The following is a 25,077-nucleotide window of genomic DNA, read 5'->3' on the forward strand; positions in this document are numbered from 1 at the left end:
AACGAGGCGGAGAGAGAAAGAGAAAGAGAGTAACGTGGAAAGAGAAGGGAATGTGTCTCTCCGTCTCACGTCTTCCTCGGTGGTGTGGGTGCAGCGTTCAGAATTTCAGATATTAAGGTAGATACGAGCCGCGACGAGGCCACTAAAATATCACGAAGGGCACGCCGTGAAAAGGAAGAAATTTCTCGCTCTGTCCCCGTCCCTTCCTATTTCCTTCTTTGCCTCTCTCACTTTCTCACTTCGTTCCTGCTCTCTTGGCTCTCTCCTGATTTCTCTCTCTCATTTTCTTCTCCGTCCTCTCTCTCTCTCTCTCTCTCTCTCTCTCTGCCTCATTCCCCGATATTATTGATATCAGTTAGCATTCCGCGAAGCATTTCGGTAAGGAATATGCCCGTCGAAGCGTGGAGGAATGGTAAAAAGACGGGATTTCCGGAGACAGGATCTCGTGACAGAATCGAGGATCGCGTTAGATGCTACTCGTTACGTACACATCGAACGTACGTACAATTGGAATTCCGGAACATATCGAAATTTACGATTCCCCGAACGCATGAATGAAACGGAGATATTATTTCCATTTCTACCGAAAGTCGCGGCGTATATAAAAATAAATTAATAATATCGATATGTCTCATGGGAATTTAAAAAAAATGGAGAGCGATGTTACGCATAGATAAAATATGCAATATTAAATATTTATAGATGTTGTATGCAAGAGTGCTAATTTGTGCGTTTCTGAAAAAAATTTATTGCGATTGGCAACTGAATGTAAAAATGAACTGTGCATATTTCTACTCGCTGTGATGTCATGTTATACGTGCTTGTGGTTGTCGTGCTGATTTTTCGACGAGCAAAAAATTATCTTATATATTTTTCGCGTATAGAAAAATATATAAAACGAATACCGCCGAGTCATCCAGTTTGACGAACTTAGCCGTCGTTCTTTGCTCGCAAAACTAATTTGAATTTAGCCTCTATCCCGGGCGGTGCCCTTTTACGTGCACGAGAGCGCAAGCTACAAATGTTTGTTCGCGGGGAATGGGGTCTACGGACTACGTGGCAAAGCGACATAAGAAACGGAAGGGCAAAGACGAGCGGAGGAGAGAACAAGCGCGTAAAGTACAAACGAAGCATTGTCGAGATTCAATATACGTTCTGTAAATCCGCGAGTCATAACGAGGAGGAGGAGGAGGAGGAGAAGAAGAAGAAGAAGGAGGGAGGGTGAGGAAGGACGACGACGACGGCGGCGACGGACTTTGTGATAAATGAAATCCCCGAGCGGATGAACGCGAAACGAGCGCGTTGAAATATCGAAATTAGATGAGAGGAGAAGGAAACGCGCGTGCGAACGTTCGCCATGCGGAGCGAAACGAGCGGTATCCGTTCTCCTCGCCGCGATCACGACGACTTCCGACGCGCGAGAATTGATTTCGGCGGAAAGAAGAAAAAACGCCGGGACACGCGCTCTCGACACGAAGAAATGAAGGGGGAGGGAAGGGAGGGATGAGGACAGCGTGATCCCGACGGCCGGGAGGATGTGTGTCACGTTGACGGTGGTAGTCGGCTCGGACGGAGCCGTAGGTGCGGGAAGAAAAAGAGAGCGGCGGGGACACATCTCTACGCCCATTACGATCCTGGTACACTAAATCTTTGCCACTCGTGGACACGCGAGCATTTTTCACTCGTGCGCCGGGCTTGATTTCCGAGAGAAAGACCCGAGGTCCAACCTGTGGAGCCGCTTTCGGATCTATAGACGCGTACAAGGTGTCCAGAAAATGTCACGAGACGGAAGTGGCGACCGTGCGTGTCGCTGAGAGAGATTTAGTGTCGGCGGGCAACGGTCGCGAGAAAGAGGGAGGGAGGAGTACCTAAGCCTCTCGCGCGCGGCACTTTTGTCGAAGCTCCACTTTTGCACGGGAGGGAGGGGGGGGGGGGTGGAATTACTTGACTGATATAAGTCACGTAATATACGAGACTATAGTCGCCTTCCGTCCCTCCGCTAATTTCTGTTCATCGACCATTCTCTCGTTCCAGGCAAACCGTTTCCGGTGCGCAACTGCACCCTGGCGAACCAGACGTACACCAGCGTGGAGGTGAAATGCGTGCCGGGATACGACGGCGGGCTGCCGCAGAAATTCGTCCTGGAGGTTTATCACGGCGACGTCGACTACCTAGCCAGCAGCCAGCCCCTCTACAACGTCTCCAACCCGGACGAGCCGTCCTTCGCCCTCGCCGGTCTGGAGGCCTCGGTCGAGGCCGGGGTCCATGTGGCGGTTTACGCGGTAAACGCCAAGGGACGAAGTCAGCCCGTCATCCTCAGCGAGGTCACGTATCGCGACGCCGAGAAGCGTACCGGTGAGTACCGAGATCTCGCGAGTAACGTTAGATCGTCGCGCGAACGCGCTCCATTTGTCCGAGTAAAATCGACAAAGTTGACATTTATTAGTTGACTACAAGACTTTCTATCTACATTGTTATTGATACGCGTCGATGAATCGACAATCTCGGGTTGCGGAATCTCGTCAGGAGATTTAATCTGATATTAAATTGCACGCGAAGTTTTGTAATACACTTGTCTTGTTATCGCGGGGGATGTCTTTCTATAGCCGGCGCGACGCGCGGTATGGCGCGATACGCGGGCAAGTTGGATTATCGCGACGACAGGATGAAAAATCGCGTATCGTCTATCACTTAGTCGGCGCGAGGTCGAATGAGGAGAGCGTCGTTGAGGAGAAGTCAACCGAGCTGAACCCTGCTCAATTTAGCGAGCATCCGCGATTGCCCGGAGATTAGCGGAAGGTGCTGGTCGAGTACACGGTGGATCGACGCAAGGTCACCGTGGGTTCATGTGGGTCTTTCGGTCCGGGGAAGAGGGGGCGGGCAGGGAGGGGAGGATGATTCGGATAGCGGCTGTTCTCGACGTGGGTGGTGTCAACGACGCGGGGCGGTAAGCAAGACGGATCACCACCCTCGAGACAATGTTACGAGACGAACGCACCACACCCCATTAGACGTTCGTATATATTGCACATCGCGCTGCTTATCAAGGAAAAACCCGGAAACGCGACCGGAATGAATTCCGAAGAATATCGAGTATGTTTTTTTTTCTATTTATCATTCTTTTATTTTTATTGAAGTACAGAATTGTAGGTATATTCGATCGATCCTCTGTGATATTATAAAAATACACGCGTTTTTGATAAAACGATGTTTACATAAAAACACTCTATAATTGCACTTTATAAAATTTAGGTAACGCTTCAAAATTAGAAGAGAGAAAAACATCCGGGTTCTGTGACACCGCGAAGGCAATTATTAAAAATCAAGTGTTTTATTTTTGTCGCATTATTTTTTAACGCCAGATTTATCAGTTGAGAGATTTTTTTGTATAAAACAGTTATAATTACCATTTATTGTGCTTTCCAATTTTTATTTCGTTATGCATTTCTTAAATTAAGCTTTGAATTAAAATTTTCACGTTATTGTATTTTTTTTTAATAGAATGCAAAAAGTTGTTACATTTATCAAATAAAATCAAAGGAGTTTAATGTTTTTTTTATTAATCAAAATATTGTAATTGCTATTGACTGTTATTTTTTCGTTCTCCAAAAACAACAGATTTTTATTTAACATAAGTTCTTAATAGAGAAATTTTTTTACAATACAATTGTAATATAACACGGGAAGAGCTGCAGAAGCTGAAATAAATATTATCTCGCGAAATGAATTTGAGTCCAGGAGGTCGACCGCTAATTACTTTCATTGTAAAACGTGAGTGCAGAAATAGGTGTATCTCCAACGCAACCGGGAGTAACAGGGTAACGCAACGAGAACGTGGCGAAACGTTACGAGAGCGTCACGTTGCGTATCATTAAACACGGTGGCAAATGAAGCCGCAACCAGCGCGACGCGTACGCGCACACAACGTAGTGTTACGTGCACGCGCATTCTCGTAAACAGTAGTTCTCGCAGTAGCCCCGAGGTAAAACGGGGCAGCACCCCGAATCAATTGTCAGTGAAGTGATTTACGGTCGTCGCCAGCGTCGATCAATTTGCCGCTCGATGGCGGACCCGTCGCGCGGGCTCTCCGCGTGTGACTCTTGACCCCGGCGCGAGAGCTGGCTTGGTGCGCTTCGCGCGCTCACCGCCAGTCCGCGTGCTCAAAAAACAAATTGAGGAATCTGCATTCGAGCGCGGTGCTCGAAGGAGATTCTGGCCGCCGTGGTGCGATTTATCTCCCGGTATCGATCACCCCCCTCGAAGAGACAACCGTCGCAGCCCCCCGAAATTCTATCTATCCCCGTATCCCATATATACATATATATAAGCGCTCGTCGCCTGTCGTTTACTTATATACGACGAAGAATCGTGGAAGGTGAAGCTGCGGTCGCCGATTTTGGAGAAAAAGAGACGTACATATCTGTCTTGCGCAGGAAGATCGAGGGGCTTATTGCAGCTCGATGGCGCGCGCGCGCGCGAGAAATCGTGCAAATCGTAACGGAGTATCCGTCGCGAGACACGACGTGCCACAACGGATTCGAAACTTTTCACGCGATCCCGCGACAAAAGTGCGGGAGGGCGGAACTTAAGCCGCGCGTTTCTAACTTATTACGCGAATTTTTTTTTCCTCTTCTCTTTGTTCCACCACATAGACGAACGAACATCGAATTAAGGAAAGCAATTACAGATAATGGTCCCAGCGGCACCCAGCGCGGGTGGCCGGGACTGTGCGCGCGGGGGGGAGGACTTAGGGAGGAAAAAGGGAGGTAAAGCGGAACTGCAAAGGACGGAGAAAAAGGAAAGCCTATCCAAGAGAGATACGAATGTACAGGGTGGTCATTAAGCAGCTGCAGCTTTCCTTTCTCCTCCCGTTCTTGTGATATCTCTCTCGTTCCTGACCTCGACCGTTCTCTTTGACTTCCTTTTTCTCCTCTTCTCTTTCTCCCTTATTCACTTCTCTCTCTCTCTCTCATTCTTTCTCTCATGCTCTCATCTTTTTGGACATTAAGCCGTTGCGCGTGCGGTAATTTTCCCCAGGTCATTTTTGCCGCTCTTCTTGCCCGATCGTTAACTTCACTTAGCTCTGTTTACCCCCGTCGTCATTTTTCTCGGTTCCGCCCTTCCTCCCCCTTCTCCCCCCCTCGCCTCTTTTCTCGTCTCTCTCTCTCTCTCTCTCTCTCTCTCTCACCCGCCCCTTTCTCCGTTCCCCCGTTCATACTCCCGTCCGGCTTCGCGCTTCTCGTTTCCACGGGCGACCTCGTCAGAACGTCTCGCCGAAGCGCCACATCTTTCCACGTGCGCGCCGCTACGTTTTCCCTTCCATTTCCGTTTTTATCGCGTAACCTCGCCCGGTTATTTCGTCCCCGACGGCGATGGCGGTCGCCTTTTTTTTCCACGGTCCAGCGGGAAAGTATAATTAGCGTCACTCGTCCACCCAAGCGTACCCGCGTTTCTCGCGGCAAGCAGTTTCTTTTCTTCGGAGACCGCTTTAAAAAGGTACACTTCGGTCCCTCTCGTCGTCGGGCAGGCGAAAATCATTCGATGATAGATCGGCGACGCGCTTGATCTCGGAAAATAAACGTTCCGAGATTCCGAACGGATATCGAGAAATGAAAACGGAGTTGACCCACCTCTCCTCGGGGCGACTTGTAAACTCCAACTTAAGCATCTACGTGGCGTAATCGAAAAGTTTCGGAATTGGTCCTGTTAAAAGTAAACTTTATCGGTTATCGATACGAGCCCTTAATCCCCCTCATCGTAGTAGTCTTTTTTTTCCCGTACCCGTACGTTCGTTTCGGCGGTTTTGCCGTTGTTTGAAAGTTGCGTCTTTTTCAAACCGTTTTACCGAGAGCGGCATTATTTAAGAAAACGCTAATCGATCGCGAAACGGCAGAAATGGCGAATAGCAGAATGCGGGGAGACGGCGCGTAACGATCAAATTCCTCCGGCTTCGCGGTTACTTGTTATTATACACTATCAGCCTCTCACGACGAAACGATTCTCATCCGAGATGTTTTACGGGACTGTCGCTCGAAGGCCTTGCGCGAATTTTAACTAGCAGTTTGCGCTTGACGGAAAGAAGATTGTTCGAGGGATTGCTAGTCGCTCGTGCGGTGATACTTATTTCTTATTTTCTCGGTTTCTCGTATATTAGACCTTCGGAATTGAACGTAGTTATATAACGAAAGTTGTGCAATATAAACTCCGAAACCTGATTCTTCAGACGTAACTCCTTTAGAGAAAAAAAAAAGTACGACGCACGAATGAAATCTCCCACTCGAATAACGCATCAAGGAGTAATCACTTGATTGCAATTCATATGAAGTTAGGTTCTTCTTAAAATAATGCACCACGTCGAATTTTGAACCGCGAGAATTTCACAAGCGAATATTCCATGTTGTAATACTATCTAATTTACAGCGAACGCTGCGACATTTTTAATTACTTTGAAAATTAAAAGCGCGATTCATCATACGCGCACATAAACTAACAACGTTTTCGTCTATAATGAACACAACGTTCTTTGTACTTATAAAATTATAAATGTCGCGACGGATATTCATAATCGATTTATTCGTAATTGTACCTTAGCTCGAGAGTTTTACTCCTACCTGCGCATCTCTTTCTTTTTCTCTTCTTTCAAATCGAAAGAATTCTCAGGATGAATTTATTATACTTCCGTTTCACCTATACGGGGAGGATAATTTATTTTAAGAATTGTTATTATGCGATTTAGAGCTTGTCGATTAAACAGGCGAACGACCGCGTTCGAGTAACACAAACCGCGATCCGTGTGCGGCTTACGTGCTACAGAGGATTGATCCGGGCGAGGTATCCGCCGGGTTAATTCGGTCGAAACGAGCCCGCGGGTATTCGAATTACAGCGGCATCAAGGAGGTCTCGTGGAGGCAAGGGTCGTATCAGATAAAGGGGGTGTACCATCGACGTCGATGCCACGCGACGCGACGCTTCCTACAACAATCGAGATTAGAACTCGCCGACTCCTCCAAAATCTTCCCAGTTGTCGACGATCGGAAGACCGTACACCTCCCCCTCCCCCTCCCCCTGCTGTCCCCTCCCCCGTTCCTCCTTCCGCCACGAGCGTTTATTACGGATGGAATGCTCAAGATCTGCGGCCGTGCCTTGCCACAGGAGTTCGTCCTTTCATCTCGACTATGCAAGAGCCAGACCCCGGGAGCCAATCCACTCCGCATGCGGTGATTGCGGTGGTAATTGCTGTCCGATTTCGCCCCGACACGCACCATCAAGCGTGCCCGTATGCGCGTATACGTACGTGTACGAAGAAAGGGATCGATCGGCGCGACTCCGGGTCCCACCCGGAACTTCCCGGATCCGTGCTGATTGCGATTAAGAGAACGCGTGTCGAAACCGCCCGCGGGCGTTAATTTTGCGGTTTACCGTAACGACCGTAATAATTGACATAAAATAATTATACATATTATAATTTATATAAAATAATTTCACACTTCTTTTACGCGCAGAACGAATGCCCGTTCTCTCGTCGTTATCCGCTCAACGGATGACCTCCGAAGTAACTTTCATCGTGTTCCGACGCGACGTATAGAGCTTATCTATATAGGCTTCCCGACTCCTGAAATTTTCATAAGCGTCTCGCATTCTCGGAATGGTGCATTCCCAGCGTGATGCCGGGTAATTGCATCAAAGACGATCCGACCTGCCCGACCATCGAACTACCGGCCGTCTCTTCATCATCCTTCATTAGCTTTGATGAGCGCGCACGTCGATGATGAATGATCCGGAACAAAGGTTTCCCGACGTTCGAGTGGCTCTGTTGACTTAGCACGAGCTTCTTAAGCGGCTAACACTAATCGGCTGATTTGTCTCCGTATTCCCGCGGGGGCGTGGGAGCTCTTCTAGCTTGCTATTCTGTGTCGACTGATCATTGCATGTGCGGAATGCTCTGCCAAAGGTAAATTCTCTTTTGCAGAATGTAGATATATCAAAACATTTATTTTAGTTTTAGGAGAACTAAATAAGAAAAGGAAATCGTATTATCGGAAATCTATTTACGACTATTTCGGGATTAAACTCTAAAATGGCGATTGAATTATGAAATAATAATATCAACGGCTAAACAATTGGAGCGTGATAGATCAATTTATATTAGAAAGTTTCGAAAAGTTTATATTAGCTCCGTCCCTTTCACCGCAATGAGGTTCGGAAATTCGTTCGAGAAATGATCCATGGTGACGGAGCGACGGGAGGCGAGCCGCGTGAACGTTTCATTAATTGAAAGCGGGGAGAGACTCTAAGTCGCTTTCAGTCGAAAGCGCGGGGTGGGAAAGAGGGGGAGTGGCAGCGTAACAGCGATTTGGGGTCGACCCTACGTTGGAATTAATCCAGGTGAGCCGAACTTGGATTTGGGCGCCGGCTAAGCCTGGCTTCTTGGTGACTTAACCGGCCACCATGACCTCCGAGCTTCATCTTACATCTGACGCGAACGCGGAGCGTTACCGTGGTGTAACCCTCCTCCCTTTAAGACGATCGTCCCTCTAACATCGCCGGGTATCCCGCTCCCTCGGTAAGATTCACCCCGAGTCACTCTTGTAACGCCTCTGTGCGGAAAGCTTGGATAAAATTAATTTTAATTAAAGCTCAATAAAATTCTTGTGATTGTTATTTATATAAGAAATAATTCACTCTGTGATTTTCTTGATGCAAGATTTACTGTATTGACGTACCTTTGCAGTAACAAAATCTTCGGGCAACAACTAACTCGATGCGCTAAAAGTTTCTCTAACGCCATTATTTATTTTTTGGAAGAAGTTTCTGCCGTAATACCGTCAGCGCATAACAAAACACAAAATTGAGATTGATCATGCGCCATTTGATTATCCGTCGCGTCGGATAACGGATTAAATTGATGTCAAAGATATTGTGTGTGTATTAGCGAGTACGTATATCTTTCTAAAATCTCGCAGAAATAAGCGACGGAGATAATAACGATCCATCAAAAGTACTAGCAAAGTTCCCGGCGTTCCTGACAGATAGAAAAACTTTTGCAACATTTTGGATGGGGCGATTGGAATTTTCCTTTTTTTTTTTTTTTTTTTTTTTTCAAGTATCCTATCTACGTCGAGGGATATTTTTCCCAAATAATCCAAGTGGTTAGATTCCATCCCTGACCCTACTGCAAGTCCGATTAGTGATCTAAACTTCGATGAACTTGGGATTCGGGAATCCGCTGGGATATGCGATCTTCTCTCTCTCTCTCTCTCTCTCCCTCCTCTTCCTCTTTCTCTGCCTCTTCCTCTCTCTTCAAGAATCCCGTTAGTCCTTCCTCAAGGATCGACGATATAAGGACCGGTTTATCTTTACTACCCTGGCACCAGACGTTTCTCCGCGTAGAACTCGATTAAACTTCCATTGCAACTTTTACGAGACAGTATCGGAGGCTTAGGGTTGTATACGATCGCTAACTGTAGCTATTCCCTATCCGCGCGCAAGTTCCGTAGAAGTAATAATAAATTGAAAAATTACCCGTCGATCTGTAAAAAAAAAAAACATGCACGCTCGCACGCGAGGCATCGCGAGCAGAGGCAGCGCAAGACTCAGTCGTAACAAAAGTCGAATATTCGACAATTTAAATTAAGCTCCAAATCGCGGCACTTTTGCGTTTCTTAGGCGCGAGCAAAAAGGAGTTTGAACGGAGAACAAAATGACATAATTGAAATCCGAGGTGTACTACAACGAGACAGCGAGCCGTTTCGCGGTCGAAAAATAACGGAGAAATAAATGAAATATTTAAAAGCTTAAGCCGTCAAAGTAGCGCGCGCGCGGTGTACTTCCGCCGCGTCTCGTAAATCTTCCTCAACTAAATTGTCAAAAGCCTTACTGCAGTTCATCCACAGAGCCGGATGAATTTACGAGAGTTTCTTAAGCTCGTTGCAATAGGACGCCGTGTCGCTTATGTGTGCTCACACGTGACATGCACGCCGTACGTGCCGCTGCGACTTCCATAAATCTTACTTTACAGTCTAGTCGAAGCCGTGGCCAATTACGCAAAAAAATGGAAATGACGAGTGCGACACACGCATAATCAGCTCGCGTAAAAACGGAGTGACTTTTGCGGCCCGATTAGAAAGATAGTTCTCGCGGACGATTACGATCGAAGAAATGGAAAATGTGAGAGAAATGTGGAAAAATTTAACGGAGAAATTCATGTAATCTTATAATTACTAAAATGACTGAAAACATACGTTCTTCTTTTCTCGGTGACTCCCTGATAGTTTTCAGTTTGATTCGCAGGATTCTAAATATAAATCTAGTGCCCCGCGCCATTTATCACGCAAAAAATAAGATTAAAAATCGCAAACTTATTACAGGGTACGCTCGCTCCTGCAGAAATCTTTCAGTGCGAAATACAAACGAGAGATATCTTTTGCAAAATGTAGCGGCGGGTAAGCAAAGCTACGCTAATAATTCCAGTTTGCACAACGCGGCGTCTTTTTTTTTTATTTTGAGCATCGCAAAAGGATCCTTCAGGGAGAAATTCAGCTCGCCGTCCTGACGTGACTGCCCAGGCGGCTTTCCGCGAATCTGCCCGACACGCGCGCGTGTTTCCGTTAAATCTGTCCGCGCTCGCGAACACGCGAGTCGCGCGGCAGCACGCAATCGAGGTATGTGTGACGCGTATAAAACGGCAATCTCGAGATTCGCGCGGATAAGTGGCCGGCCAGCGAGACGGCCAGCTGCAAGCCGTGCGTTTTACAAGTTTTCCTAAGCTCGCCACTCGCTCGTCGCTACACGTCGGCCGGAACGATGCGCGGCGCGGCGCGGCGCCGAGTTTCTCTCGGCGTGAAGCTCATTTACCGGCCCGACTGCTCGGCATAATATCGCCTCGTAGTGCAGAACGTTCCTCGGGTTACGGGCTCGGTCACGGCGGTGTGTACCCTAGGCTGCCGGCTGATTAAACCCGGGGTTTTACGGGCATTACCGCGCTGCATCCGCGCGCGCGCCGGCAGAATATATCTCACACGTACACGCGCGTTACGCGCGCCGCACACGCGCGTGCGCTCTAATGCATTTACGCGCGTAAATATACCCGCGTTACGGCGTGGCGGCGGCGGCGGCGGCGGCGGCGGCGGCGGTTGCCGCACGTCGCGCAAACGAAACGACCGATTCGATTGTCACGAACGCTGGTTTCTCTCTGCGTGACGCGTAACGAGGAAAAAGAAGAGGGAGGATTTACCACTGCTGGAGAAGCTGCTATTCGATACGAAAGCAATTAAACTTAGCCGGTCGCCATAATTAATTATTTGACATCACGGCGGGGTCTGTTTTGTTAAAGAATCTCGCCGAGCAAATTTGTCTGCAGCAACACAAATTTGCTGCTAAAAGCGAAAACGGAGAATAATCTTACCCTCTTGGTAAATAATAATACGTTTCTCTGCGGCAACGCGAGACAGTTTCCTATTATAGCGAAATAATTTACAGATTCAACAAAATTATTTTCAGCAAATACAATTAATAAATCATACCAAGTCTCTTCACTGTCTGCATATTATAATAATTAATGGCATTCGTGGAAATACCAGCGTCCCCTTTTTCTCCATGTTCTTACGATAACCCCGATGAAAGTAAAATTTTTATATGCTATAAAAATATCTCGTCGAACATGAAAATATTCGTCGTGATAAACACGTTATTAAAAGAACAGCCAGAAAAATGTGATAATCTCTAAACCGAACGTATGTTTTCTAATGCTGGAATCATACATTTAAAAGGATATAAACGATTCAAGCAATATAAGCGTGCATCAGACTTCGCGAGTCGGGGGAGGCAGTCGGCCTCATCGACGTAAATAAGTTGGCGAGAATTCAAAGATTAAGGGAGCTCGCGGAGCGAGCGATACGCGCTCTCTCTTTCTCTCGCCCCGTCCCGTAGCTCGCAGCTCCGCTTCGCACACCGGCGGCGCACCTGGATCGCCGAACTCAGAACGGTGCAAGAAAGCAGTTTTGTTAATTATCCGACAAAAACAGCAGGTACGGTCCCACGCCCTGCCGGCGCTATCAAGCGGGACGCTATCACGTGTGCGCGCGAACGGGAGCGCGAGCCCCGACGATACGTGGGGGTGGCGGCGACGGCGGCGGCGGCGGCGAAAGCGAAAAACAACGCTGCAAGATTTCTCATATCGGTGCGGTATAATCGTGCACATCGCGGGCATCGTGAGAAATAATTTCGACACCCTAAACCGTAGAGCAAACCTCCGCATGTCGTCGCGCGTCTAACTCGATCGGCACGCAGAAATTTGAAAGAGAAACGCGAACGAGAGCGTCACTTGTGCCTTACTTAAATGCGTTTAAGCCATATTTTGTGTCTGAAGATTAAATAATTATTTATCCTAACGTGTGCGATATAATTCTTGAGATGTAAACGAATTTTACGTGATTGCACTCTTTTCAGCGGCGTCTACAATAAAACTGAAGATTTAAGAAAATTGTTACATTGTGAAAATCAATCACAATCGATTATTCTTCTCACGTGAGATAAATAATCAACTGTGATTGATCAATTTTTTTAAATCTCAAGTCTCATTGTAGACGCCGCTTTCCATCTTGTATGTAATTTCTGATCATCAGCGTATATCTCTACGGACTCTACGCAGCAAGGATACTTTCTCATGCGCGCATTGCCGTTATAACTACTTGAGATTCTACGAATGAATCAAAAATACCGAATGTACCGGTAAAACCCATCGTGTACGTGACTGCACGGCAAAAAAATACCGCGTGCCAGACGTAATCCCGACGTTGAAGAATATAAAATGTTTCCTCTACCCCGGCGACGTCGGCCGGGGGTTTGTTTACGCGTGTAGCAAAGCTGACTCGCGTGGAAAGGGAAGGAGAGGATGAAAAAAATGAAGGGACTCGTAAGTAACACAGGAGGGTGCGGGCAACCAGTCGTTTTCCCTTTTACGGCAACACAGTGTGGTTAATCCTCCTGCCTCGGAGGAGATTATCCACATTAACTTTATTCTTCGACCGCTGGGCTCAACAACAAGAAGCAATAATTCCTTTCTCGCCGTCCTTATAACTTTGATTTAATTAAACATTCAACGTCTTGTCTGTGCTGTGGTATAAAAAAGTTTGTAGTTTAAAAAAATATGTACACGCAAGTATTTGCAACATTTTTATTAATAGATAGATAAAAAGATATTGTACGGTTTGTAAGAAATTTACTTTATTTGTTCAGTGAAATCAAGTAATCAGTTGCTGCGATTTGAATGAATAAAAAATGATCATGCGTATTTATAATTTCTTAATAAAAATGTGCCTATAAAGAAAAAGCAAAAAAGTGTATTTTATGCGACAATAATTGATAAAATATGTAATTACACAGGTTCGTAATTACAGAGGTCGTGTCCATGCAACTAAATAATCGATGAAACAATTTAACGAGCAAATAAGTTTTAATCGCTTCTTGATTGAAACGCAGGGAGGTAAAGAGCCGCCTTATCTTGTCGTTGCAGGTCAGGACGCCGGCATTGTGTTGTCGCCGCTGATAGGCGTGGTGGTCGGCGCCCTGGTGACTCTGGTGCTCATCATCCTGGTGGTGGTGGTCCGTGTACGTCGGGAGCGCGTGGCAAAACCGCGGCACGAGAAACCGGCGGAGCTCAGCGAGTTACCGCCCCAACAATACCCCTTGCAGAATTCTCAGCAGACCGTGGAGACTGATCCCGACGTGATCCCGAACAAGTTCGGTAAGACTCCTCTCGAAGCCGATACCCGCTAAACAGCCTCCGCGCGAATCCGATTACGATTCGGTCCATCGGCGTAAGTATAGATGGTGGGCGACCCGTTGTGTGAAACGGGCAGGGTGGGCATGTGCCTCCTGCAAACTTGAAATTGTCCGAAGACTTGTGGACCGTGAATGTGTTTTATCGAGATATCTGGCACGCGTTTTGCGATCGTCTTAGTACAAAGGAAACAATGTGGTTATACCAAAATCATACACTCATCTGGAATACTTAATTAGGCTAAATAAATGATAAATAACAGACTTTATTCCCTTTAAAAAAAATTTTTACATCTTTCTGGTGCGGAAACATTTGACAATAGACGCGTTTGGCATTTAGCATTTCTTTACAAAAATTCTAGATTTCTAAATTTAATGTAGATAAAATTATAAATTGTAACTTTCTTGTACACCCTACACTCCCTTTTCATTTATTTTTTACATGTATTTACTTAACTTTGGTAATTCAGGAGTTACATACTTTCAATCAAATTTAATTAAAAGAAGATTTTTGTTTAATCTCCTTAACCGCGGTTTTAGCCGATCGTCGTGCTAAAGTACACGGAAGTTTTCAAGAGCAAAAGGAAAGAGGTTTAGTCTTCAAAATTAAGTTGAATAGAATCGTTCTTCTCAGAATATCTGCTTTGATTTTTACACAAGAGAATTTTGCACATATTAAAAGAGTTGATAAAAAAATTCAAAGAAGCATGAAATATCATTCTGGTCCGCCAAACGCGCTACCATTGAAGCTACGAATTTCGGTCGCGACTTCGGTGGCGAACTTTTACCCTTGCCGCGTGACCGTAAAATGAAGAATCGGCGAAGAATAAGGAACTGGGGAGGAGAGGGAGAAAGAAGAGACCGCACCTCCGAGCGCAAACTTCGGGTTTCCACCCCATAACGCACTCTCGACTTTTCCCAACAGAGAACCCCGTCTGCTTTCGGTGTTCCAGAGGGTAACCTCGTGGAGGTCAGCCCGCCGAGTTATCCGGGCGGTTATCCCCCGGGACACTGGGTCACGCCCGGACCTACGCCAAGCATAGACGAGCTCTGCCACAAGTTCACGGGGAGGCCGACGGAGCTGAGGTTACCGTCGAGGAGCACGATACCGAGCCTGCCGGGGATGCCGGTGACGGGGATGATGGTGGGCGCCGGCCAGGGCGTCGTGATCGGCGGCGCCCAGGGCGTCGTCGTGGGCGGCGGGCAGGGTGTCATCGTGGCCGGTGAGTGCCTCGACGGCGAAGCGATCAAACGAAGACTGATGGCAAACAGGCTGCCGGAGAGCTGCGTCTAGAAGCTCAGCTCGTCCATCGCAGGTGACGTGGTGCCGCCGTCGTCGTCGTCGTCGTCGTCGTCGTCGTCGCCGTCGTCGTCGTCGTCGTCGTCGTCGTCGTCGTCGTCGTCGTCGCCGCCGCCGTCATCGCCGTCGCCGTCAGCCTGACGGAGCGCGTTCAGGAATACGGCTATCGCGTGCGCCGCAATCGGTGACCGGCACGAGATCCTGGCGAGAGGCGAGGCTCGAAAACGTGCTCGAGAAGTACTCGTCGTTGTATCCTAGAACGAATTTCAAAGGTCCCGCTTCCCGAGGAAGCGTTCGCGTTGTCCGTTTTCGTGACAGCCGTCTGTTAGCTTTAACGTGTTTGCTAACGATCTCCGGCGCGATCGACTCCGTTCAGCGAAGCGGGGAAGAAAGAGAGAGAGAGAGAGAGGAGAGAGAGGACTCTCGCTAGCGTGGTAGTTCAAGCGATCAATAGGACGCCCGGGGATATACGTTACGTGTCGGAGATCGACATTACGTCTTGCGAACAATTGATTTCGCTCGAGTCCGGTGGCGCCCGGATCGGGGGAGGTCGAGTTCTCGCGCGCGCGGCGCGACTTTTCGCGGGATGGTATATACATACGCGAGATTAAAAGAGACACCGTCCGTCGCGATTGTTTTCGAAACACGATCGCCGCGCGAGCCAGTTTCCCGTCGCGTCGCGTCGCGTCGCGACGGGGATGGGGCGAAAGTGCGCGAAGAAGTTAACCGAAAACTCGTCGAAGTTTTCCCCCTGTCCCGCCTCGGGAGGTATTGCCAAGTTCTAACATTCTGTTTTCGGTCGTCGACTTAACCGTCTTTGCCCCCCTTTTTGTTTTGAAGCGGATGATCTTCGACGGGTGTGTCTACTCGAATATTTCTCCTAGTTTGCGTCTCACTATGGCGGCCCGCGGACTATAAGAGAGGAAATGCGGAGAATCGAATCGCGAGTTGCGAGAGCTGCTCGGATTGAGCACCGAAATTAATACATCTTCGAGGGAGACATCTCGACGGAAGAGCATCAAAATTCATCCCCTTTGTTGCAGTGCCCTGCACTTTTGGAATTTTGTACAAAACGGAATTAATTTTTTATTTTTATGTACAATGGAAAAACAACTCTCTCTATTTTATTCTCTTCTTTTTATTCTCAGCCAATTACATTTAGCTTGCTATACATTTTCCCGGCCTCGGGTAAATTTCCTCCGGACGCATTAATCTTTCGTTCGTTATTATTCCCCTCGTCTTCGTTTTTTTTTTGTTGTTATATATCTGCCCGCCAGCCCGCTAGCATCTCTCGCGACGTTCCTAAATAAATCCGAATTCTACCAACGAAACGCTGGTCCGGAAGCATCAGGCCGTGAAACACGAGGAAAGATAAAAGGCTCTCGAACGAACCCCTTTTCCGATGGTTCGAATGAAGACGAATGAAGGAACCGCGCGAAAATATACCGGGGGATAGGGGAGGAGGGCCAAGAGGGCCGGGAGAAGAAGTCGGGCGCGAGAGGAGGAGGAGGAGGAACGTGGGAATGAAAGGAAGAAAGGGAATGCTCGATGCCACTTTGGCATGTAGTTTGAAGGCGTGAAATGCGGTTTTAAGGTTGAACGATCAGCTCCGATATCGCGATAAAGCGTGGAGAAAGCGGGGGAGGGGTAGGAAGCGCGGGCGTCGATATCCTGTTTAAATTCTTCGAATTCGATATTTTGGGCACAACTTTCACATATCGCATCAGCACCGACAAATGCCGAACGAACGATGTGCAGTGTCGGTGATATTTACGTTCGCGCGATATTGCGGGAGATAGGACGTGAGTAACGATAACGATATTAAAATTCGAGAAAGTCCCCGAGAGACGAAAGGAAGGAGCGCTCGTGAGTCTATAACATATCGAATCTCGAGATCGACATCGATCGCCGTAAGTCTCACTGCCGTTTAATTTTTACGATCTCGAGTAAATGCAATTGAATTAACGAGCAGTTGAAAGAGAGAAAAGAGGCTGAAAACGTCCCTCTCGTCCCATCTCAAGGGGGATGAAAACCACGCCGAGCCGCGTAACGTACAAAAAGTGGAAGCGATTCTTACGGAAACAAGACCAGGCGCACATTACACTCTATTGGTAATTGTGATAGAGCATTTATAAATTTTTCTACCGCCGATATGAGTTTTCTGTACTCCCCGCCGAATGATGAAAAAAAAAATACTGCCCTTGCGAGACTCGGACGCTCTCAAACGTTCTAAGAAGTATTCCCACCGGGATGTGTGCGTGTGGGTGTGTACGCGTGTGTGTAAATATATACATAGTTTTAACGGATCCTTTATCAAATCATTATCACCGTTATTCGCGTTCGATTCGCATGAGAGAGAGTGAGAGAGAGAAAGAGAGAGAGACAGAAAGAGAAAGATACGAAGAGGAAGACGGCGCGCGGCAGCGTTCGCGACGTTCTTTGCGTTCTCGCGCGAGGAAAGCTTCACTTTGTAAGGTTTTGCAAAAACTGGTCTTCCACGTGACACTTCGCGACGAAGTCGTGAAACTTCTACGGCGAGAATGGAACTAACGAATCGACGAAAAGGCGTATATCCCTAATGGAAACGGTGTAACGCGAACTTTGCCCGCGGAAAAGTTCGTGCTCGCTTCGGATGATCGATAGACTCGTAATGTGTAAAAAAAAACCAGAAAAAAGAAAAAAAGAGAAAAGGAGAGAGAGAGAGAGAGTGAGTGACGGACCGAGGAATGAATAACGAGTGTATCGCGTCGGCGGCGACGCGTAGTAGTCGCTACCCTCGGAATTACAGGCGGGCGAATAACGTCGAATCAATCGTCGGGTGTGTGGTGTGTTTTGATGTATATATAAAGAGATAATGATCAAGTACGATGGTTGCTCGTTAGCTAATGTATCGCTGTATATATCGTCACAGGAGAGTCTAACGATAGGTTGACAACGTTCAAGTTTTTCGAGAGGAAGAGATAAGTTTCGCGGCGGAGCCGACTCGTCGAACGACCTCGTTTAACGTTTTCCGTCACCTGCCCGCTGCGCGAGGGCGAAATCGCGGGAATTGTTTTCATCAGCGTTCACGATTTGACACGGAAACGCGCTCGACAACGCGCTCCGCCGAGATCTTTCAAATTCACCTCCCTCCCCGTCCCTCAGCCTACCGTCGGTGGTGCGTGTTGCAATTTTTTAACGCCAGAACTGGATTTTGATGTGCGCAAACGTTGGAAGGATTTTTTTTTTTAATTAAAATCCTCTTAATATTTTTTTATTGCGTATTGAGTGAAGTGTAACCTCATTACTTCTCCGTCGCATACAATGGCTCACCCTTCTCTAAAGAAAAAAGAATCCTATTCTTTTTATTTGCCCTTCTTTCCTATTCGATAGTTTCGTGGATCCCGACAGCAGAGATCCGGTCCTGAACTTTCTACGCAATATCTTTTTCTTTATCCTCAGTTTGCGACGACCTCTCGAATCCAGCAATCGTTACCGAACGATCGAAGAATCGTGAGATCAGGCAATCGAACGGCACATATCTTTCACGTCCACGAGAACTCGTTCGGAAGTTCAAGGATGAGCGATGGCGGGTGACGTATCACGGGAGATCGGACCGAGAGAGCGAGTTAGAATAAGACGAAGTACATACTGCCCGTATTCATTTTGTAAGAACGGGGGAAATGTCGGGGATATATCAATCTTTTTCTCTCGCACACATGCGCGCGCGAGAGGATCTTATTCGGCGAGCGTGCTGCGGCGGAGGATCGCCCGAAAGTCACGTTCTCGGTCAGCGTGACCCGGGCAGTCGAGCGCGAAGGAAAAGAGGAAGAGGGGAGAAAAAAAGAAGATAACCGCAGGCGATCACGGAGAAGCAACAGTAGCGAGTAATGTGACTGTACATAATCAGAGTTGTACGTAACGACGACGCGAGAGAGTCCATGTAAATCGATCGGCGGTCGTAAGCCCGAACCTCAAGTTTATTGTATAGGTGATTTCATATCAGACCCTCCCAACTTCATCCCTCCCTCCGACCCACTCTCCTTCCTCCCCCTCGCCCCTGTCCGTCACCAACGACCCGATATCGTTTAACTAACTCGTATGTATATACTACACCATGTTTTGATCTGAATAAACTGTTTAATTGTCCGAATCCCCTAGGCGTGTTCATTTAAGCCTGGCAATCCCGTGACGTGATGCACAGTATCGGTATTACTTTTACGCAACAACGGCACGGGTGTACGACTCACCGGAAGAGCGAGGTGCACGCACGCGCGCTTATAAAGTAAAATAGGTGTCCTGACAAACGACGCTCACGTGCACGCAAAAAGGAGATAGACGCGCCTGAAAAATGGGGGCCGAAACTTCCTTCCTTCCGGTTCGACGAAAAAGGAATACTCGGCGCGTGAGGAGTCACAGGCGGAGGAGCAGCAGGGTGGCGGCTTTGAGAAATTCGCGGTATGCCACGGAGGAGGAAGAAGTCCCCGGTCTGGCACGTAAGTTTTTCGTTTTCTGTTCTAGGTATATATATACGCGAGTCTGCGAAAGCAGGATGCGTCTCGCGCGCGACTCGACCGCGCGCGCGACACTCCAGCTCTCGAAAAATATTCTCCCCTTAACGGCTCGGGCGTCGGCGTATCGCGACGTGTATAACGGCAACGTTTACGCCCTACACTGCAGCAGGCAGTGAGATAACAGGTGAAAGGGGTCTGTAATGAAAAACGCGAATTTTTATCTCGGCTTCTAAGATTTTATCTGAGATTTTACGACGATACATAGGCAGGTCATAAAAATCGCTTGATATGCACACCTTGCGAGCTCCCACGTGTGCCCTTGAGCATCGCGAGGGGAAGCGGGGGAGGGGAGGGAAATGGAAAAGATGTTGCGCGGAATTTTAATCCCGTCTCGTATGTTCGCGCTTACCAAAAGCATCCCGTATATATGTATATAAAAAAAAAACTAGGAAAGAGACACGTTAGAATATCAAACGGCCTGCGCAAACGGCGCAGCGGATTAAACGCGTTTATTTGCATGTTACGACGCTACAAGAATTTCTGATCTCACAGTAAATCACGTTTTCACTTAAATTCCACGCGATACTAAGACTTAGAGTATACAAACTTTTTTTTGTACGAACTTTTCGAAAGAGAAATATCGTATGTACAGCCGTGGACACGGCATCGGTTGCGACACTTTTTTTTTATAGGTTTCTAATATGTATTTAATATGTACTACATCTAATATGTACATAATATATACTTTATAGATAACAAATAATATTTTGCAAATGCGAACCACGATGTTACTATCTTCAGTCTAGAGTTCTCTCTAACATCAATCGTGGTCCGCATTTGCAAAATATTAATTAGTGCGTTTTGAAACCTATAAAAAAGAAAGCAACCGATGTGTACGATGACTGTACACATCCATCGTAACGCGGTATCCTCGAATTTTGACACGCACAATTGGCGAAATTACGTTCCCATCGAATTCTCGTCAGAGGATTTCCGCTTCCTGTCCGTCTCTTTCGTAGCCTCGCACGGGTATACGAGATCTCGCAGTTTCCGATGCACCCAGCGCGGCACGCTGACGATGATATCCATGCCTTTCACCACCACGTGATTGTACGTCTCGTACACGGAGTATTTTATTCCCTCGAGATGCGGCAAGCGTGCCTATATAAAGGACGAAGGACAACGTGTCGGTGAGACCCGCGCGTGCGCGTCCTGATGATTTGTAAATTTAACTTCGTGTTTATACCGGCCGATCGGGAAAAATCACGCTCGTCATTCTGTAATACAGATCCTCCGTTTTGCTGCTGTCGCTCCAAAGACCCTCCGAGCAGGTCCAACAGATGAGACCAGCAACGATTGCGCCTTTTACGAAGAACGACGTAACCCTGTAAAGCTTCGCGCCGGTCGTAAGCGGCAACGGAGGTAACTCCTTCTGAGCTGCGAACTGCATAAATAAAGGCGAACGTTATAATTAAAACGTCATATACCTGACCCAGATTTTATTATTGTAAAGAATTTAAGATTGGATTAAATCTGATCTTAATTCCACTTAAATAATTATACATATTAAATAATATTATAAATTCAGTGTCATAAAGTGTCATAAATTAATTAAATACTAATATAAAGAATCTTTGATTCGTAGATATTTGAGATAACCAGAGAGGCACGCAATTAGACTCTCATACAGAGTTCATCAGCTTTCGCGTTTCTTAATGCGAATTTTCTGAAATCGGACTGCCGCTGAAATGCACGGGGAATAAATGTGCCAAATAAACGTTTCCCGTTCCGCCGCTGTTCGCCGCGTCGCGCTCGGCTACGCTGTTCCAAGGACCTCGACGATGTCCCTGACAGTTACGGGGTCTCGGACCGCCCTCCTCCATTAGAGACCCATCGCTATAGCAGTGTACACCGACTGTCGAGCTAATTCCAGGTAAACGCAACTACGTATCGACTAACCAATTCCGTACAGGTGCTCGAACACCATCATCTCGTTACGCGGCGTGTCAATATCGCGCGAGGGCCAAGTGAACGCTTCGACACAGCGACAAGCCACATGATTTAACCGAGAATTGGATGCCTCGCGATTCGCGTGAAATGTACGGTTTGATATGTATGTAGGTACAGTCATGGATAGATCGATTGCGGGCATTTTTTTTTACAGGTTTCTAATGTGTATTTAATATACATAATATATATATTTTATAGGTAACTAATATTTCGCAAATGCGAACCACGATGTACTATCTTTAATCTAGAGACAGTATAACGCACCAATCGTGGTTCGCATTTGAAAAATATTAGTGCGTTTTAAAATCTATAAAAAAAAAGTGTCGCAATTACCGATCTGTCCACGACTGTACGTCTCGCGAAAGGTTTCTCGACATCGCATTTCCGTCTCTCTCTCTCTCTCTCTCTCTCTTTCATCGCAATATTTTTATTTGTCAGACACTGAACAACGTTCCAGCGGCATTAATCAGCCGGTGGCGTTTTTTTTTATCTCCGGAGGTTGAGTCAGACGTTTTGATGATGTATTGTTGTATGAATATTTACGCATCTCTCAACAGAATTGTGATTTGCGATTCCAGAACTAATTAAATCTCTGAAAACTTCGATAAAACGAACTTCTTCCCTCACCTTTGGCCGCGGACATTTCCTTTGCGCGTCTTTCCACGAACAAACTTTAACTTCCACCGGTCTCGGGGTCCAGGAATCGCTTGCGCGATTAGGATCGGAGGAGGAACCCGCGCTTACGAGTTTCGGTACCTTCGGTTTCCTGCATGTCGCAGGATTGGACAGATTAATGGTCTGTACGACACACTTTGTACTTCTCTTCATATTGCGTCGAATCGCGAGGCATCCAATCGCTCTTTCGGATGAAAAACCTTTGCAAATGTAGAAATTGATTGAGATAAAATATAGGTTAAAGACAGAAGAAAACATTTCTACGGTCCAATTTATTAAGATTAAATATTGAAAATAATGCAAACAGGCAAACCCCTAGGAGCATATTTCATTTCTCAACGAATTAATATTCAAATAGATATAAATAATGCTTTATATATTCAATAGAAATTAAACTTACATGGAGGTATCACGATAAAATTTTGAAAAATTTAACTGTATACCCTCAGAATTTTATTTCTTTATTTTTTGTATTTCAACCAAAATATTTTTTATAGAGCTTCAACGTGTCTGTTGTACTGCAAATTTATCCAACGTTACGGCATATGACCGAGTGACATTTATTAAAATCGATTAGCTTTTGTTCGTGACGTGCCGTTCGCGCAATATACCAACTGCATAATCATCATCACGTTATTTACATTTATATAATAATATATTCATATTCTATTAATATCGCGATGTTAATCGCCAGTTATTTGGGTAAACTCGCCTAGACACAATTTTCGTTAACGAGGGGGAGAAAGAGATGCGCATGTTGGATGCACACGCCGACCGTCGATTTCCTTACCAAGCGACCGTCATCGACGGGCAACAAAGAAAACGATGGAAAAAGTGTGTGTATGTGTGTACGAGAGAAACGCGCGAGTACACGTAACAGATACGGCACGACGCGCGCAACAAAGGACCGGGCGGAATAATGCATGGCAGGTGCTCCGTCAACTTTGGTACGCAAAATTCTGTTTCGGGGGCCTTCCCCGGGTGTGTGTCACCCATCCCCCCGTGCAAGCGCACGTTCTGATAAGAGCGAATGTATATACATAAAGGAGCGACGAGATTGCGACACGGAGGAGGAGGGTGAGAAAGGGTCGGAGGGCGAAGAGAGAGGCTCACGAAAAGGGGGCCAGTGCTTGATGAAACTCAGTTTTCCAACGAGGTCTTTACGCCGCAACTTCCCTCTCCGCACTCCATTTCGTTACTCGCACACGGCGCGAGCTCACGATTCCTTATTCATCAACGCCATTGGAAAAACCCGTTGAAATTTGCATCCCGGCGGGTGCGCGCGCGCACGCCGATGCATCGTCGACGGTTTATGGGCCATCGCGCCGCGCTTGGTGTATCGTCGAGTTAACGTAAGACCGTGCAAGATTTCGCGCGATCGTATAACTAAGTCTCAATCACGGACGTGACGTATTTGTTAACGTCCCACTCGTGAAATTTCCGCGACATTTTATAAGACGGACTCCGCAGAGAATTATGCAAATAACGACGACGACAACGGAAGTCCGACGACGATCAATCCGTGCGTCGTCGTGGTTTGACATCGCGGCGTTCTCTCATCAGCGGAAAATGCAGTAATTTGCGAACTCTCTCCGACGCGGTACTCCGAATTCGTCGTTGAGATTCCTGCGCGAACCGGGAAGAATGCCAGTTAAAAAAAATTTGCCACGTCGCTCCGACGTAATGACGTCGCCGCGATATATATCTGCCGGGGGTATAAAGAGAAAAAAAAAAGAAGGGAGAGGGATGCGCGCGAGAGATGCGGAGAAAAACGACTATCGCGCGACGATAAAAGGAGATTCACGATCGTTCGCCGCCCGTTGGATGGACATTAAGAAAACCATGAACGTCGCTATCGAGCGGGTCCACGATCTTTTAACGAAAGGTAACCGGGCGGCGGGGTGGTGAAATACGAAGGACACGCGGGAGAGAGGACTTTCGGCCGGGAAAGGGAGGAAAAGGAGGAGGAGGAGGAGGGAGAGGAAAACTAATTTTCGCGATATTAGTCTTACGAAATTGGTTATTGATGTTCTATTCGTCCGCCGATAATGGCGGCGCGGAAGCGATTCCCCGCGGAGAAAAGGTCGTAAGACCCCCGGGCGGCAAGGGTCAAGGATCTCCAGGGGTTACGTTGTCCGTGCGGGGCGAGGCGCGCTCGTCCTTCTTAAAGGAATTGCTTCCTTAACGGGCGTTAAATCGACTTCGCCACCGCGCGCGGTCCTCTCTCTCTCTCTCTCTTCCCCGCACGCTCTTGCGATTGACAGATATTTCGTGGTCCCTTCGCCAGACTTTGTCCTTCCTTCCTTCCTTCCTTCCTTCCTTCCTTCCTTCCTTCCTTCCTTCCTCTCTCTCTCCCTTTCTTCGCCATTCTCCCTACCCCTCGTTTCTCCCGTTCACCACCCTTCCCGCGTCCATTCTGGGTTCCCTTTTCTTCCTCGAGTCCGCCTCCGTGCATTCTTTTTCGCCACTTTCTCTCAGAAAGGCTTCCAAGGCGCACCTTCGCGAGTTTCTTCGCTTCCAGCTGGACGAACGATTGCTCGCCTGGCGACATTCCAGGCAATCTCCCCGCCGGCCAGGGAGACCTCGCCGGTGGAATACACGATAAATTGATAAATTCGCGGATCCTACGCGCCACCGGCAGATAGTTGTCGAGTATGCTCGTGATACAAATGCACGGCTCTCGTCCGTGTGTCCACCGCTTTTTTACACTCGAGAGCAGCGTTCTATTCCTTTTTTCCTGTCAAGCTTAAAAATGCAGTTTAATATTTTACAACATTTTTATTTTAATCCTTTTTACCTATTCTCGATATACTTAAACGA

At 47.2% G+C, this 25,077-nt stretch overlaps 2 protein-coding genes across 2 annotated transcripts in view; one reads left to right on the forward strand and one right to left on the reverse strand.

Moving 5' to 3' along the window:
* Window positions 1-15,073, forward strand: part of LOC105455487 (nephrin) — a 104,129-nt gene extending 89,056 nt beyond the window's left edge. Inside the window, exons 11-13 of the mRNA XM_011698856.1 lie at window positions 2,035-2,355; window positions 13,514-13,744; window positions 14,733-15,073. Of these exons, the coding sequence (XP_011697158.1) occupies window positions 2,035-2,355; window positions 13,514-13,744; window positions 14,733-15,073 (893 nt within the window). The remainder of the gene's footprint in view (window positions 1-2,034; window positions 2,356-13,513; window positions 13,745-14,732) is intronic.
* Window positions 15,074-20,432: 5,359 nt separating this feature from the next.
* Window positions 20,433-22,859, reverse strand: LOC105455300. The gene is made up of 4 exons (XM_011698524.1): window positions 22,658-22,859; window positions 22,210-22,457; window positions 20,819-21,016; window positions 20,433-20,733 (listed from the first exon to the last, which is right to left on the reverse strand). Exons 2-4 carry the CDS (start codon window positions 22,408-22,410, stop codon window positions 20,533-20,535), a joined length of 600 nt encoding a protein of 199 aa, XP_011696826.1. The 5' UTR covers window positions 22,411-22,457; window positions 22,658-22,859; the 3' UTR covers window positions 20,433-20,532.
* Between the last annotated feature and the right edge of the window lie 2,218 nt (window positions 22,860-25,077).

This window comes from Wasmannia auropunctata, unplaced genomic scaffold (assembly GCF_000956235.1).
Source record: "Wasmannia auropunctata unplaced genomic scaffold, wasmannia.A_1.0 LD335903.1, whole genome shotgun sequence".
In the NCBI taxonomy this organism is placed as follows: domain Eukaryota; kingdom Metazoa; phylum Arthropoda; class Insecta; order Hymenoptera; family Formicidae; genus Wasmannia; species Wasmannia auropunctata.